The 17,980-nt window shown below is 40.3% G+C and overlaps 1 protein-coding gene across 1 annotated transcript in view; it reads right to left on the minus strand.

The window, feature by feature from the left end:
- LOC126187414 (probable medium-chain specific acyl-CoA dehydrogenase, mitochondrial) overlaps window positions 1-17,980 on the minus strand; it is an 88,254-nt gene that overhangs the window by 45,684 nt on the left and 24,590 nt on the right. The window contains exon 6 of the mRNA XM_049928486.1: window positions 15,590-15,720. Coding sequence (XP_049784443.1) covers window positions 15,590-15,720 — 131 coding nt within the window. The remainder of the gene's footprint in view (window positions 1-15,589; window positions 15,721-17,980) is intronic.

Consider the following 17,980-nt stretch of genomic DNA (forward strand, 5'->3'; position numbering starts at 1 on the left):
GTTGTTACTATTACCTGTCAGAAATGTCTTTTTTCCAAACTTGTCATGAATTTTGAAGTTGTGGTAATACTGGGACCTAGTAATACAGCTTTCATTGTTGCAAGTAAATGAGCAGCAATTACATTCATAATGTTCATTGTCATAAATATTTCATTAGTATTTCTGAGCAGATTACGAATCAGCAGATTGTGATTAGGTTGGGATCTTGTAGCACAGCATGAATTAGTGCCATTAAAAGCAAGAGCAATTACCTTAAAAACCTTCTTTGTCACAAACATTCCATGGCCTTTTTCGAAACATGTTACCAATTATGATGATGATGTGGTTAGATTTGGACCTAAACACAATGCTTAAACTGCTGCAAGTGAAATGAGCAGGAGCTAAGTTTAAAATCTTCAATGACACAAATATTTCACTCTCCCTTCTGACTGTATTGTGATTTCAGATGTTGTGGTACATTCATGTATAACTGTCTCTTGCTTGCAGACATACCGTGTCTCCTGCTCTCTTATTGGCTGTGTAGAGTGAGATGCTTACACACACTTTTGTTCCTGTGATATCACATTGAGTGCTGACAACACTGCTGCATGAAACTCTCGAGTACACCATAGGCCCTGTTCTAGACCTACCTGGTAGTCATCACCAGATCAAAATTATTTAGACAAATATCTGTATGTTACGATAAGTGACATTTTACCCTAAACAATAGTAACAGTGATGTCCTCCGCAAGAGAAATGAAAATAAATATGTTACATTTCACATACACAATAAATCATCCAAATTTAAAGTTGCTGATTCAGCTAAATCACACACAGACTGGAACCATCACATGTAAAATTTTGTGGCAGAGATGAATAAAAGACTTTTTGCTGACATAATAAAATCTACTAAAGAGACTGCCTACATTACACTTGTCCATCATCTTCTGCAGTACTGCTGCAGAGTATGAAATGCTTAACAGATAGGATTGACAGGAGACATGGAAAAAGTTCAATGGAGGACAGCTAATTTTGTATTATTGTGAAAAAGGGGTAGAGCGACAGATATATGAGAAGAGAGTTGGAATATAAATCATTAAAACAAAGGCAATCTTTCCTGCAGCAAGATATTTTCACTGCATTACAATCTCCAACTTTCTATTCCAAATATTTTGTTGACTCCCACTACATCATAATACAAGACAAATGAGAATGCTCTGGAAGTGGTTCTATAAACTCTATGTGAATCACTTCGGTGAGAATTGTAGAGTAGTCATGTAGATTTGGATGAAAGATGTACCCCAGCTTCCTTTGCTTTTCTGTTTTGGTATTCTGAATATGTTTTTCAAGTTCACATCACATCAAAAAATTGATCTGTTTCATTAAGAAAATATGTAGCTTATCAACTAACTCATCTTTGTTTCCTAAGCGTGTGTTTGTCTGGTCTAGTAAATAAAGTGTTGGCAACTGCTCACCTATAACTGACTAATGCGTGGCACGTAGAAACACACAACAGAAAACAGAGTTTTCTGTGTGCCACATGTTAGTCGACTCAAGGTGAATGGTTGCCTTTCCTTTATTTTATGAATCATTCCATCCAAAAATTTCAATTCTTTTTCTTGTTGTTTTTGTTGTGGTCTTCTGTCCTGAGACTGGTTTGATGCAGCTCTCCATGCTACTCTATCCAGTGCAAGCTTCTTCATCTCCCAGTACCTACTGCAACCTACATCCTTCTGAATCTGCTTGGTGTATTCATCTCTTGGTCTCCCTCTATGATTTTTACCCTCCACGCCGCCCTCCAATACTAAATTGATGATCCCTTGATGCCTCAGAACTTGTCCTACCAATCGATCCCTCCTTCTAGTCAAGTTGTGCCACAAACTTCTCCCCAATCCTATTCAATACCTCCTCATTAGTTATGTGATCTACCAATTTAATCTTCAGCATTCCTCTGTAGCACCACATTTTGAAAGCTTCTATTCTCTTCTAGTCTAAACTATTTATTGTCCATGTTTCACTTCCATACATGGCTACACTCCTTACAAATACTTTCAGAAACGACTTCCTGACACTTAAATCTATATTCGATGTTAACAAATTTCTCTTCTTCAGAAACGCTTTCCTTTCCATTGCCTGTCTACATTTTATATCCTCTCTACTTCAACCATCATCAGTTATTTTGCTCCCCAAATAGAAAAACTCCAAGCGTCTCATTTCCTAATGTAATACCCTCAGCATCACCGGACTTAATTCGACTACATTCCATTACCCTAGTTTTGCTTTTGTTGACGTTCAACTTATCTCCTCCTTTCAAAACACTATCCATTCCATTCAATTGCTCTTCCAAGTCCTTTGCTGTCTCTGACAGAATTACAATGTCATCGGCAAACCTCAAAGTTTTTATTTCTTCTCCATGGATTTTAATACCTACTCTGAATTTTTCTTTTGTTTCCTTCACTGCTTGCTCAATATACAGAATGAATATTGGGGAGAGGCTACAACCCTGTCTCACGCCCTTCCCAACCACTACTTCCCTTTCATGCCCCTCGACTCTTATAACTGCCATTTGGTTTCTGTACAAATTGTAAATAGTCTTTCGTTCCCTGTATTTTACCCCTGCCACCTTCAGAATCTGAAAGAGAGTATTCCAGTCAACATTGTCAAAAGCTTTCTCTAAGTCTACAAAGGCTAGATATGTAAGTTTGCCTTTCCTTAATCTAGCTTCCAAGATAAGTCGTAGGGTCAGTATTGCCTCATGTGTTCCAATATTTCTACGGAATCCAAACTGATCTTCCCCGAGGTCGGCTTCTACTAGTTTTTCCATTCGTCTATAAAGAATTCGCGTTAGTATTTTGCAGCCGTGACTTATTAAACTGATAGTTCCGTAATTTTCACATCTGTCAACACCTGCTTTCTTTGGGATGGGAATTATTACATTCTTCTTGAAGTCTGAGGGTATTCCGCCTGTCTCATACATCTTGCTCACCAGATGGTAGAGTTTTGTCAAGACTGGCTCTCCCAAAGCTGTCAGTAGTTCTAATGGAATGTTATCTACTCCAGGGGCCTTTTTTCGACTCAGGTCTTTCAGTGCTCTATCAAACTCTTCACGCAGTATCATATCTCCCATTTCAACATCATCTACATTCTCTTCCATTTCCATAATATTATCCTCAAGTACATCGCCCTTGTATAGACCCTCTATATACTCCTTCCACCTTTCTGCTTTCCCTTCTTTGCTTAGAACTGGGTTCCCATCTGAGCTCCCGATATTCATACAAGTGGTTCTCTTTTCTCCAAAGGTCTCTTTAATTTTCCTGTAGGCAGTATCTATCTTACCCCTAGTGAGATAAGCCTCTACATCCTTACATTTGTCCTCTAGCCATCCCTGATTAGCCATGTTGCACTTCCTGTGATCTCATTTTTGAGACGTTTGTATTCCTTTTTGCCTGCTTCATTTACTGCATTTTTATATTTTCTCTTTTCATCAATTAAATTCAATATTTCTTCTGTCACCCAAGGATTTCTACTAGCCCTCGTCTTTTTACTTACTTTATCCTCTGCTGCCTTCACTACTTCATCCCTCAAAGCTATCCTTTCTTCTTCTACTGTATTTCTTTCCCCCATTCCTGTCAATTGTTCCCTTATGCTCTCCCTGAAACTCTGTACAACCTCTGGTTTAGTCAGTTTATCCAGGTCCCATCTCCTTAAATTCCCACCTTTTTGCAGTTTCTTCAGGTTTAATCTACAGCTCATAACCAATAGATTGTGGTCAGAGTCCACACCTACCCCTGGAAATGTCTTACAATTTAAAACCTGGTTCCTAAATCTCTGTCTTACCATTATATAATCTATCTGAAACCTGTCAGTATCTCCAGGCTTCTTCCATGTATACAACCTTCTTTCATGATTCTTGAACCAAGTGTTAGCTATGACTAAGTTATGCTCTGTGCAGATTTTTCTACCAGGCGGCTTCCTCTTTCATTTCTTACCCCCTATGTTTTCCTCTCTCCCTTTTCCTACTACCGAATTCCAGTCAACCATGACTATTAAATTTTCATCTCCCTTCACTATATGAATAATTTCTTTTATTTCATCATACATTTCTTCAATTTCTTCATCATCTGCAGAGCTAGTTGGCATATAAACTTGTACTACTGTAGTAGGTGTGGGCTTCGTATCTATCTTGGCCACAATAATGCGTTCACTATGCTGTTTGTAGTAGCTTACCCACATTCCTATTTTTTTATTCATTATTAAACCTACTCCTGCATTACCCCTATTTGACTTTGTATTTATAACCCTGTATTCGCCTGACCAGAAGTCTTGTTCCTCCTGCCACCGAACTTCACTAATTCCCACTATATATAACTTTAACCTATCCATTTCTCTTTTTAAATTTTCTAACCTACCTACCAAAGAGACCTTTGGAGATAAGGGAACCACTTGTATGAACATCAAGAGCTCAGATGGAAACCCAGTTCTAAGCAAAGAAGGGAAAGCAGGAAGGTGGAAGGAGTATATAGAGGGTCTATACAAGGGCGATGCACTTGAGGACAATATTATGGAAATGGAAGAGGATGTAGATGAAGATGAAATGGGAGATACGATACTGCGTGAAGAGTTTGACAGAGCACTGAAAGACCTGAGTCGAAACAAGGCCCCCGGAGTAGACAACATTCCATTGGAACTTCTGACGGCCTTGGGAGAGCCAGTCCTGACAAAACTCTACCATCTGGTGAGCAAGATGTATGAAACAGGCGAAATACCCTCAGACTTCAAGAAGAATATAATAATTCCAATCCCAAAGAAAGCAGGTGTGGACAGATGTGAAAATTACCGAACAATCAGTTTAATAAGCCACAGCTGCAAAATACTAACACGAATTCTTTACAGACGAATGGAAAAACTAGTAGAAGCCAAACTCGGGGAAGATCAGTTTGGATTCCGTAGAAATGTTGGAACACGTGAGGCAATACTGACCTTACGACTTATCTTAGAAGAAAGATTAAGGAAAGGCAAACCTACGTTCCTAGCATTTGTAGACTTAGAGAAAGCTTTTGACAATGTTGACTGGAATACTCTCTTTCAAATTCTAAAGGTGGCAGGGGTAAAATACAGGGAGCGAAAGGCTATTTACAATTTGTATAGAAACCAGATGGCAGTTATAAGAGTCGAGGGGCATGAAAGAGAAGCAGTGGTTGGGAAGGGAGTAAGACAGGGTTGTAGCCTCTCCCCGATGTTATTCAATCTGTATATTGAGCAAGCAGTAAAGGAAACAAAAGAAAAATTCGGAGTAGGTATTAAAATCCATGGTGAAGAAATAAAAACGTTGAGGTACGCCGATGACATTGTAATTCTGTCAGAGACAGCAAAGGACTTGGAAGAGCAGTTGAACGGAATGGATAGTGTCTTGAAGGGAGGATATAAGATGAACATCAACAAAAGCAAAACGAGGATAATGGAATGTAGTCGAATTAAGTCGGGTGATGTTGAGGGTATTAGATTAGGAAATGAGACACTTAAAGTAGTAAAGGAGTTTTGCTATTTGGGGAGCAAAATAACTGATGATGGTCGAAGTAGAGAGGATATAAAATGTAGACTGGCAATGGCAAGGAAAGCGTTTCTGAAGAAGAGAAATTTGTTAACATCGAGTATAGATTTAAGTGTCAGGAAGTCATTTCTGAAAGTATTTGTATGGAGTGTAGCCATGTATGGAAGTGAAACATGGACAATAAATAGTTTGGATAAGAAGAGAATAGAAGCTTTCGAAATGTGGTGCTACAGAAGAATGCTGAAGATTAGATGGGTAGATCACATAACTAATGAGGAAGTATTGAATAGGATTGGGGAGAAGAGAAGTTTGTGGCACAACTTGATCAGAAGAAGGGATCGGTTGGTAGGACATGTTCTGAGGCATCAAGGGATCACCAATTTAGTATTGGAGGGCAGCGTGGAGGGTAAAAATCGTAGGGGGAGACCAAGAGATGAATACACTAAGCAGATTCAGAAAGATGTAGGTTGCAGTAGGTACTGGGAGATGAAGAAGCTTGCACAGGATAGAGTAGCATGGAGAGCTGCATCAAACCAGTCTCAGGACTGAAGACCACAACAACAACAACCTACCTGCCCGATTAATGGATCTAACATTCCACGCTCCAATCCGTAGAACGCCAGTTTTCTTTCTCCTGATAACGACGTCCTCTTGAGTAGTCCCCACCCGGAGATCCAAATGGGGGACACTATTTTACCTCCGGAATATTTTACCCAAGAGGACACCATCATCATTAGCCATACAGTAAAGCTGCATGCCCTCGGGAAAAATTATGGCTGTAGTTTCCCCTTGCTTTCAACCGTTTGCAGTACCAGCACAGCAAGGCCGTTTTGGTTAGTGTTACAAGGCAAGATCAGTCAATCATCCAGACTGTTGCCCCTGCAACTACTGAAAAGGCTGCTGCCCCTCTTCAAGAACCACACGTTTGTCTGGCATCTCAACAGATACCCCTCCATTGTGGTTGCACCTATGGTACGGCTATCTGTATCACTGAGGCACGCAAGCCTCCCCACCAATGGCACGGTCCATGATTCAGGGGGGGCAATTCTTGTTATAACATGTATAACACACTTTTACAAATATTCAATTTACTGAAATTCACATGTGTGTAACTATGCACAAACTATGTGTAAACAGTGTTTCCCTTTGATTCCCGAAAGCTGCTTTAGCTTAAAGTAGTGTTTCTGTATCTTCTCATTTACAGTGGTTGCGGTAGATGAAAATAACAAAACCTGGTGATTAGCCTCATTTGTCCTGTTTTCTCATTTATCCATGTTTGACTGTATTTCACACCAGATCTCCAGTTGCTTTCTAGTTCACCTTTATCTCTCCCCATATATTTTTATTTTCATGTCAGCCTCATGTTACACTTTCCACCTTCTAATACCATGTCACCCTCACAACATCCCCACAATGACCCCATTAAGTTTTATTTAGCTTCCCTCCACAAACATGCCTTCACCCTAGCCAGATTATGCTCCCATATTTTATTTACTCAGGCTTGTCTGACATTTGGCATTACCCCCAAAGGCTTCACACTTAAAGTTCCCATCTCTGGCTGTAACCCTTCTTTGCATCAGTCCCTATACCAGTTCCAAACTGAACAATCCATAGCCCTCATCCACCTAATCCTTCACCTGCACATCAACTCAGCCAATGAACACACCCATCAACTCCCATCCTTAATAAAAGTCCTCAATCTTTCCTCTCCCACATCCACACCGGCCGTTCAGAGCATCCTCCTACAGGCCAACCGCAAATTAGAACAGCATGCCACCCTCCACCTCAAAAAACTATCCAATCTCCTGGTTTCCCACCTCCGGAAAGGCAACTCACTCACCCTCCACAACATTTCCAGCATACCTCAACCTCCTCTCATTGCACACAGACCCAGTCTCTCCCATCTACCCAAGCTCCCACTTCCAGCTCCACTCCCCCCAAAACCTCAAAATTCTAATCAATATAATCTGGAACCACAACACCCTAATTCAGTAGTTAACCTTTCCTCCAAACCTCTCTCCCAATCCGAAACCTCTGTCCTATCCAAAGGCCTCACCTCCAGCCCTACTCCCAGATTCAACCAAACAGCCCTCGTCAAAGATTTACTGTCCTACACTCGTACTCTCTACTGGAAATATCACTTTGCCACGAAGAAAAAAAATCCTAATCCTACTCCTAATGATCCAACTCCCCAAGACACTATCCAAACTGAACCCTGCCTGGAACAGTTCCGTCCTCCGTCACAGCGGGACCCACCTCCTCTTCCTCAAAATCACTCTCTCGAAACCTTCCAGGAAATTCTCACTTCCCGCCTTGCCTCTCAATCCTTCTTGAAAAACCTTAATCCTACTCCCAGCATCACCACTGCTGAAACCCAGGCTATTCGTGATCTGAAGGCTGACCAATCCATTGTCATTCTTCCGGTGGACAAGTGTTCCATGACCTTGGTACTTCATCGTCAGGAGTACGTGGCTGAGGGACTGCGTCAGCTTTCAGACAACACTACATACAAAGTTTGCCAAGGTAATCCCATTCCTGATGTCCAGGCGGAGCTTCAAGGAATCCTCAGAACCTTAGGCCCCCTACAAAACCTTTCACCTGGCTCCATCAACCTCCTGACCCCACCGACAACCCACACCTCTATCTTCTACCTACTTCCTAAAATTCACAAACCCAATCATCCCGGCCACCCCATTGTAGCTGGTTACCAAGACCCCACAGAACGTATCTCTGCCTACGTAGATCAACACCTTCAACCCATTACATGCAGTCTCCCATCCTTCATCAAAGACACCAACCACTTTCTCGAAAGCCTGGAATCCTTACCCAATCTGTTACCCCCAGAAACCATCCTTGTAACCATTGATGCCACTTCCTTATACACAAATATTCCACACGTCCAGGGCCTCGCTGCGATGGAGCACTTCCTTTCACGCCGATCACCTGCCGCCCTACCTAAAACCTCTTTCGTCATTACCTTAGCCAGCTTCATCCTGACTCACAACTTCTTCACTTTCGAAGGCCAGACATACCAACAATTAAAGGGAACAGCCATGGGTACCAGGATGGCCCCCTCGTACGCCAACCTATTTATGGGTCGCTTAGAGGAAGCCTTCTTGGTTACCTAGGCCTGCCAACCCAAAGTTTGGTACAGATTTATTGATGACATCTTCATGATCTGGACTCACAGTGAAGAAGAACTCCAGAATTTCCTCTCCAACCTCAACTCCTTTGGTTCCATCAGATTCACCTGGTCCTACTCCAAATCCCAACCACTTTCCTTGATGTTGACCCCCATCTGTCCAATGGCCAGCTTCACACATCCTTCCACATCAAACCCACCAACAAGCAAAAGTACCTCCATTATGACAGCTGCCACCCATTCCACATCAAACGGTCCCTTCCCTACAGCCTAGGTCTTCGTGGCAAATGAATCTGCTGCAGTCCGGAATCCCTGAACCATTACACCAACAACCTGACAACAGCTTTCGCATCCCACAACTACCCTTCCGACCTGGTACAGAAGCAAATAACCAGAGCCACTTCCTCATCCCCTCAAACCCAGAACCTCCCACAGAAGAACCCCGAAAGTGCCCCACTTGTGACAGGATACTTTCCGGGACAGGATCAGACTCTGAATGTGGCTCTCCAGCAGGGATATGACTTCCTCAAATCCTGCCCTGAAATGAGATCCATCCTTCATGAAATCCTCCCCACTCCACCAAGAGTGTCTTTCTGCCGTCCACCTAACCTTCATAACCTCTTGCTTCATCCCTGTGAAATCCCCGATCCACCTTCCCTACCCTCTGGCTCCTACCCTTGTAACCACCCCCGGTGGAAAACCTGTCCCATGCACCCTCCCACCACCACCTACTCCAGTCCTGTAACCCAAAAGGTGCACACGATCACAGGCAGAGCCACGTGTGAAAGCACCCATGTGATTTACCAACTGACCTGCCTCCACTGTGAAGCTTTCTATGTGGGAATGACCAGCAACAAACTGTCCATTCGCATGAATGGACACAGGCAGACAGTGTTTGTTGGTAATGACGATCACCCTGTGGCTAAACATGCCTTGGTGCACGGCCAGCACATCTTGGCACAGTGTTACATCGTCCAGGTTATCTGGATACTTCCCACTAACACCAGCCTATCAGAACTCTGGAGATGGGAACTTGCCCTTCAATATATCCTCTCTTCCCGTTACCCACCAGGCCTCAACGTCTGCTAATTTCAAGTTGCCGCCGCTCATACTTCACCTGTCATTCAACAACATCTTTGCCTCTGTACTTCCGCCTCGACTGACATCTCTGCCCAAACTCTTTGCCTTTACATATGCCTGCTTGTGTCTGTATATGTGCGGATGGATGTGTGTGTGTGTGTGTGTGTGTGTGTGTGTGTGTGTGTCCTTTTTCCCCCCTAAGGTAAGTCTTTCCGCTCCCGGGATTGGAATGACTCCTTACCATCTCCCTTAAAACCCACATCCTTTCGTCTTTCCCTCTCCTTCCCTCTTTCCTGACGAAGCAACTGTGGGTTGCGAAAGCTTGAATTTTGTGTGTGTGTTTGTTTATGTGTGTCTATCAACATACCAACGTTTTTGTTTGGTAAGTTACATCATCTTCGTTCTTAGTTATAAGTTATGTAGTGACTGTAACAAATTTAATTTTCAAGCATGATGAATGGTTCATCAGTGAGGTTTTGATAATTATATAAAATTGGGACACCGTAATTTTCAAATGTGCTTTTCTCAGCCAAAAATGAATAAAAAAAGTATAAAAGTAAAACAGATAACTAAGTGCAGAGTATAATCTATTCAGAGGGAATGCACCAATGGTTCCAGGACATAGAACACAACCAGTTACTACTTAGCTACACCTTCCTACACAGTGCTTGACTAAATAAACAATAACATCCACCTGAAATCCTACTTCTTCTACTACTTTTTGTTTAGGGGCAATAAATGGCAAAACCCAGAATCAATACGTCAAATGGTATATGGTAGGTATTTCTCTTTGAGGGTAACAGCATGGTGGAAATTTGGGTGTGGACTGTGTTGGGTATGAGAAAAAAATTAATACAGTTCTTGAAGGTACCTCAAATCACAGACTTGTTTCAGTAATAAACAAATGGTATTATATGGAAATCATTCTATTATATTCACTAATGCATTCACACTCTGATAAAGAAGCGGAGAACCACTATGAAAAGTAACTAAAAAACAGTTCTGTGTGGGAAATTTCAATGAGTATGGATTGTAAGTGTTTGCTCAAATCTTCTTTTGTGTAAAACGTGCGAAGAGAAAAATACATGAGAGTGAAATATAAAAAGGGGTAAGGAAAACAGTGAACAAAATAGAAAGAGAGAGAGAGAGAGAGAGAGAGAGAGAGAGAGAGAGAGAGAGAGAGAGTACGACGGAAAACGTGACATGCTGTCAGATTGATAAGAAGTGCACAAAAAAAACTGAACTGTACAAACCTATTTTCATTAGCAATGTAATTTTCAGAAATAACTTTGACTCACAAAAAGTAGGTGTCAAAACATGTCTGGTAAATAAAGAAGAAATATATTGTGTTTTGCATCAGGCAGGGTTTAAAAAAACCTAAAATTCAGAAATGATGCCAACAACGAAAAATTCAGTACATTAATACAGTTTGCTGAGGACAATATGTTTGATCTTGATACATCTAGAATCTGGTAAGGAACAAATGAAAACAAAGCTGGATGAAAGCAGTCTCGCCGGGATGGATGTCAGAAATATAGATTTTGAGAATTTATGTAAGAATAAGAAGGTACACCAGGTTCCATTAAGCAATAAGCTCAGTATCATAGAAAACAAAGATCATACAGATGCTGATGAAGGGACAGAAATATTTAAGAAAAAAAAACTCATGTAAAGAGAAAAAGATATTGTACTAGAAAGAATGCAAAAGAAAATGAAACATAAAAAATGGGACAAAACAGCTATTATCAAAAAGACTGGAGTTTTAAGCAAATGCTCACAGTATGAAAATTACTGACACATTTATTACACAAAGCTGTTTAGAAATGTCTTCAAGCAGATGTTAGTAGATACAATGAAAAATCTTGTAAAATGAGCAAGTGAATACAATAGGGGTATGGAGAAAGCTAAATGCAACCTTATGTTGGGTAGACAACTGATGAAGTGGGATGTCTACCACTTAATCAAGATGGAAGGTGACACAGTAACTAACAACACAGAGGAAATTGCACAAGCACTGAAAGATTTCTTTGAAAGTTTATATATTTCAAGAGGTGAACCAGAAACAAATCCTGAGAGTAATGCTGATGAGATATATAAAGCCATTCAGGATGTGAACAAAAGAAAATATAGTTTGGGTGATTATTTTTCAACGTGAGTGACTGAAGCTGGTGGAAAACTTCAAAAATTATTTAGAGAATGTCTGCTAAAGAAAAGGAAGTTCCCCAAAATTGGAATAGTGCTGTAAATTGCCTACTTAATAACAAAAGCTACAGACAAGACGAACAGTAGACTTATCAGCCTCTCATCAGAGTACTAAAAATTCATTAAAACCATTGCCAATTGCATAAAAAATGGATTTTAATCAAGCAAAGGAACAGGTTGGTTTTGAAAGTGAAATGCTGAAGAATATGTACATCACTCTCATAGCTTCCATTAGATTATCATACTGAGATACTCAGAACTGCATAAATCTGGCAAGACAATTGCGTATCATCAAAATCATTCTCAGCAGCTCTAAATATCTCAAGATTGGGAAATAATTAATTAAAGTTAAGTTATTTTCCCATTTCAAGGGTCGATAAATCATAACGATGTGGCACGACTCATTTTATATTCACATCACAAATAATTTTATAAGTATGTCTACATGCTGATCACTTACAAGGTTTGGCATTTTTTAAGTATTTATTTATTGTAAGACATACAGATGTGAGTTAGTAATTCCTACCCACGACTTTTTACACATTACAATAATTGTAATTGTTCTAAGTAATTTGCATATGGAACACACATGAATGATCTACATGATGTTGATGACATTTTATCTTTGCCTCTAATGCTGATAACTTCTATAATAAATGGTAAAACGTATTGCAGGAAGTTTTAAAGTAGGCCAGAAAATAAATCACAGTGAGAGTAAAATAATGTATACTGTATTTACTCGAATCTAAGCCGCACTTGAATCTAAGCCGCACCTGAAAAATGAGACTCGAAATAAAGGAAAAAAAAATTTCCCGAATCTAAGCCGCACCTGAAATTGGATCTCGAAATTCAAGGGGAGAGAAAAGTTTTAGGCCGCACCTCCAAATCGAAACAAAATTGGTCCATTGTAATATGAGACACAATTTAGGTCGAATGAATGACGATACAGCTACAGTAGTTTGGTTCGAGTCGTAAGCTTAGCAGTTAAGCTTTACCACGTAGCCATTGCTATGCGTCAGGCGCTCCATCCGTATTTATACGGGTATCCTTCCTTTTTCACGTGCTTCGTCTGGTTTGAATCGATTGCTTATTTTGCTTTGATCTGATAAGTGCCGTTTTCTTTGTTATAGGTGTTTGCGTCACTCTTAAGCTGAAAATGCATTACTGCACTGTGTCATGCATTGTTTGTCGCATTCTGATAGCGCGTGTTTACGGCCTGTTGCGGCTCGCGGCATGGCTTGCTTTTGTGCGCGCTACCGCCACGTACAATTAAAAAAAAAGAGAGGAATCGTCTCATTAGCGAAACAATGGCAAGAGACTGCTATTTGTTGTTACTTACACTGCTGCTTTCTTTGATAATGATCAACAAGAATAAAATAATAGACTGCGTATGATAGAACATGTTCTGAACGAGAGTTAGGCGAAAATTTTTCTCCGTTTGAAAATCTTTGCGGCCGCTTCTTTATTACATCAAATTCTGCACAGAAATTAGACATCTTAGATTTAAAAATCTAGTCACTTGCCGTGCTTCATTTCTGACTGCATCACTATTAGGCATAAGAATAATACGAATATAAACATGACACGATACGTATATTCTTCCGCGTTTGCTGTTGTCTCACTCTAGTTTCGTAGTTTATTAGGCAGACAGGGTTTTAATGAGATAGCAGCAAACACGAAACAATACATGGCAAAATGTTTATATTCGTATTATTCTTATGGTGAAGAGAATACTGTATGTGATTCAAATTTCATCAGGTTCCTATTAGCAACCATCTCTTCTCACAGATAGGAAAAAATTCACAACGTAGAGTTGGCCATATTGACAAACATCCCAAACACTCTTGCCAGTCAGACTTTCGTAGTACACTGAAATTGTGCTACATTCGAAGATGAACAATACGGAATTTGTATTTACTTCGTTGGATAATGTATGAAAATACAGTGGTCGAAACTCTCGGCGGAGAAAAAAAGCTCGTCTTCCACTTTTTTTTTTTTTTAAATTTATTTACTGACGCAGAGGTTTTGGCGCCAGTATTTATCTTTGTGCCTACAAAGCATGCCTGCGTAGGGCTACATATATTCGACGGCAGAACTTAGTTGTGGCGGCACGTACCAACATTTTTCATAACTTCCGCTTGCTTTGCACTCGATTCTAAGCCGCAGGCGGTTTTTTGGATTACGAAAACCGGAAAAAAAGTGCGGCTTAGATTCGAGTAAATACGGTAACCATTACATCAGAAAGAAAGTGATACATATTAACAAAGAGCTTCGAGAATCAGTTATGAGTCATATTTGGGGTAGTTGTAGATGAGTACATGTGGCTCGGAGGGATCCAAAGGAAGGGCTGTAACATAGCCATTGAAGTGAAGCATGTTGATCTCTGACTTGCTCTGCTAATAGGTGATCACTTATGCTCTTATTTACAGTTTGGCAGTGACCATTCAATTTGATGGGCAGATGATTAGGGTGACACGACTACTTTCATGGGTGTGGCCCTCCCTGTCTCTGATTCGGTAGGATATGCCTGTGACAAGAGTGAAATAGGAAATGCTAGATGGGTGCTTGGGACAAGGGGTGGAGAATCCCTAACCCTGTATGTTGCAGGTCTTGTTAAGGCCTTTGCAGATACGTATTAAACTCCAAACTAGTGCACAATCAGCTCCCTCACACTATGTTCACATTTGCTCCTAACACTCCCGCTACTACTACTAACCAGCTGAGACAGGAGTATCTCTTCCTTTTTGCCCAATACAATCCAGTTCTGAAGCGAATACTTATGCCAGCACTCTGACAACCTTTTATCAAGTCAATAAATAAGGAATATTCTACTAAAAAAATCTTCCCATCTCACCTACAGTGATACTCTGCCACTCACTCAACCTTTGAAACACAGTGGTCCATCCTTATGTGATGACTACTCCCAACCCCTTCGTTTCATTAGGCTTATCAGAGTGAATGACTCAGGTGCAAGGCCTGTCTTATGTGTCCACCTAGAATATCTTATTCCAATCTCCCAACAATTGGGGTCACCTGTGAAAGCAATCAACTCTGCTTCAACCTCAATTCCACTTTTTGTGCCTGCTTTTATTCCAACCAGCTGTGAACAAAACACTTGAATTCAACAGTTATGTCACAACCCATGTCATCTGTGAGCTCTCCAACAACATTGGCTTTCTCCAAAAGCTAAGCAATTTTCCCATCTTTTCTAGATCCCTGTTTATTCTTTGATATTGCAATTGTTTGTCGCAACATTTTTTTTCCTCTGCCCACAAACACCTCCCACGCCTTCTGTATCTCTTCCCTCTCAAAATAGTTCCCATCTCTTCACTTCAGTTTACTGTATATGTCTGTTTAAGATGAGCTCTCATTCTCTCCACATTACTACTATTACTCTGTTCTATCCTCTTAATTTCCACCCCCACCCCCCTACTTCATGGCATATTACAATATCTTCTTCTGCCTGCACCAGTTAGTTCACTGATGCCACTTTCCTATCTCCTTCTCCCTCCATCTTCCTCTCACATGCTCCACCAGGTAAAGCCCCTCACAGGAGTCACATTCATACAAAATGTACACTATATATTATTTTATACAATGATCATAGTATGGCATTGGTCATAGAGGAAACTAACCAATTAGCAACTCCTCCATTTGTTATCCACATTTTCTGGCCGTTGATGATGTATTCATCACCTTTCTTCTCAGCACGTGTTTTAACACCACTGACATCGGAACCAGCACCTGGTTCAGTAACACAGTATGCCTGTAAAGTAATGAATTCAGATAGTTTAATTACAAGAGAATGAAAAGCAGCTAACAGGACTACAGATTGATGGAAAATCCATGACAGAATAAAATATGTACTTCAAGCTACATCACCACTCATCAAATTCATGTAGAAAAGAAAATTGCTTAGCATTTTACAATGTCCTTTATCAGAGCACTCCCCTTCCCCATACACACAAAACAAAATATTAGTTGTGTGTAAGTTACTCCCCAACTAAGAACTTTCTCCAAAAGCTAAGCAATTTTCCATCTTTCCTAGATTCCTGTTTATTCGTCAGCGTCTCCAATTTAGTGAACCAGAAAATGCCTCATATAATTCTTTTTTAAATAACCATTTTATTTCTGTCTTTTGCATGAATATTTTTCATTCACATAGGTGCAATAAGCGGAGTGTTATAACTGCTGGACATTGTAGTGTAAGTAAGGAAGACAGTTTTTTTGTAAGAAGCAAGTCACGTAAGATCTCTTACACATACAACACTGTAAAATATAATTAAAAATATATACAATTAAAAAACTGAATGTGAAGAATAACTATCTACTTTCAATGCAAAGCTTCACATGCTGAAATAAATGATAACAATTTAGATTATTAATTACTGGAATTCTAACATTCAATTATTGTAATACTTCTTCAAATATTTGGTTTTCATTATATACTTTCAGAAATTGGATGTTTGTACAACTGGCATATCAGATCATCAAAGTCCCAAGGTGGTAGGAGGTCCCAGCCCATAATGCTAAAAATGTTCTCATCTGGAGAGATATCCGATGACCTTCCTGGCCAAGATAGAGTTTTGCAAGCACGAAGACAAACAGTAGAAACTTTCACTGTGTGCAGGAGGCATTATCTTGCTGAAATGTAAGCCCTGGATGGCTTGTCATGAAGGGCAACAAAAATGGGGCAGAGAGTATCACTGACATGTTGCTGTACTGTATGAGTGTCATGAATGATGACCAAAGAGATCTTGCTATGAAAAGAAATGGCACCCCAGACCATCACTCCTGGTTGTCAGGCCGTACAGTGGGCAACAGTCAGGTTGGTATTCTACCTTTGTCCAGGGCATCTCCAGATACGTCTTTGACCTGGAGTCTCATTCACTGGAGCAGAATTGTCTTCAGTGACGAGTCCTGTTTCGAACTGAGCCCTGACAACCAGCAAAGTGCTGGATCTAGGCCATTTACAACTGCCTCTGCCTGATAGATTAGCCTGCTTTGATCTGGTGTCTTCTTAGGCACAATGGCAACAGGTGTTTATTACTCTATTATATGATCCCACCACAAAGTTATTGATCTATAAAGTCTTCCGTTACAGGCAGCTAATTTCTATTGAACATTTATTTCAAATGTCACAGAAATTGCAAGATCCCTCACATATTTACTAAAGAAAGGAGTAAAATTTTCAATGATCTCCAGATTTCAAAACATTTGTAAGGCTGAAATATTTAGTGACAACTAGTCCAGTTCTTGATTTTCCATACTGTCAGAAGCAATTTATGATGTCTTTTGATGCTAGCAATTTTGTCTTGGATTGCATTTTAAGCTGGGAGGTACACAGACAAAAAATGCCAAATAGCATGTGCATCCAGATACCGCAAGAAGGCAGAGAAAACGTATTCTAGGTGGTGATGCGAGCACTTATACTAATTTCCAATGTTATTTGTATTGATTGTGCTTCAAAGTAATAACTGACCACTCGGCCCTGAAATGACAAATGGGATTTAATAATCTGACAAGTCATCTTACTAGATCAGCATTACAACTGTGTGAATTCAGTTTTGCAGTAGTATGTCAACCACATAAATCACATGGTTATAATAGAAGGAAACATTCCATGAAGGAAAAATATACCTAAAAACAAAGATGATGTGACTTACCAAATGAAAGTGCTGGCAGGTCGACAGACACACAAACGAACACAAACATACACACAAAATTCAAGCTTTCGCAACAAACTGTTGCCTCATCAGGAAAGAGGGAAGGAGAGGGAAAGACGAAAGAATGTGGGTTTTAAGGGAGAGGGTAAGGAGTCATTCCAGTCCCGGGAGCGGAAAGACTTACCTTATGGGGAAAAAAGGACGGGTATACACTCGCACACACACACATATCCATCCACACATATAAAGTCACAAGCAGACATATTTAAAGACAAAGAGTTTGGGCAGAGATGTCAGTCAAGTCGAGTCGACTGACATCTCTGCCCAAACTCTTTGTCTTTAAATATGTCTGCTCGTGTC

Source organism: Schistocerca cancellata, chromosome 1, assembly GCF_023864275.1.
Source record: "Schistocerca cancellata isolate TAMUIC-IGC-003103 chromosome 1, iqSchCanc2.1, whole genome shotgun sequence".
Lineage (NCBI taxonomy): Eukaryota > Metazoa > Arthropoda > Insecta > Orthoptera > Acrididae > Schistocerca > Schistocerca cancellata.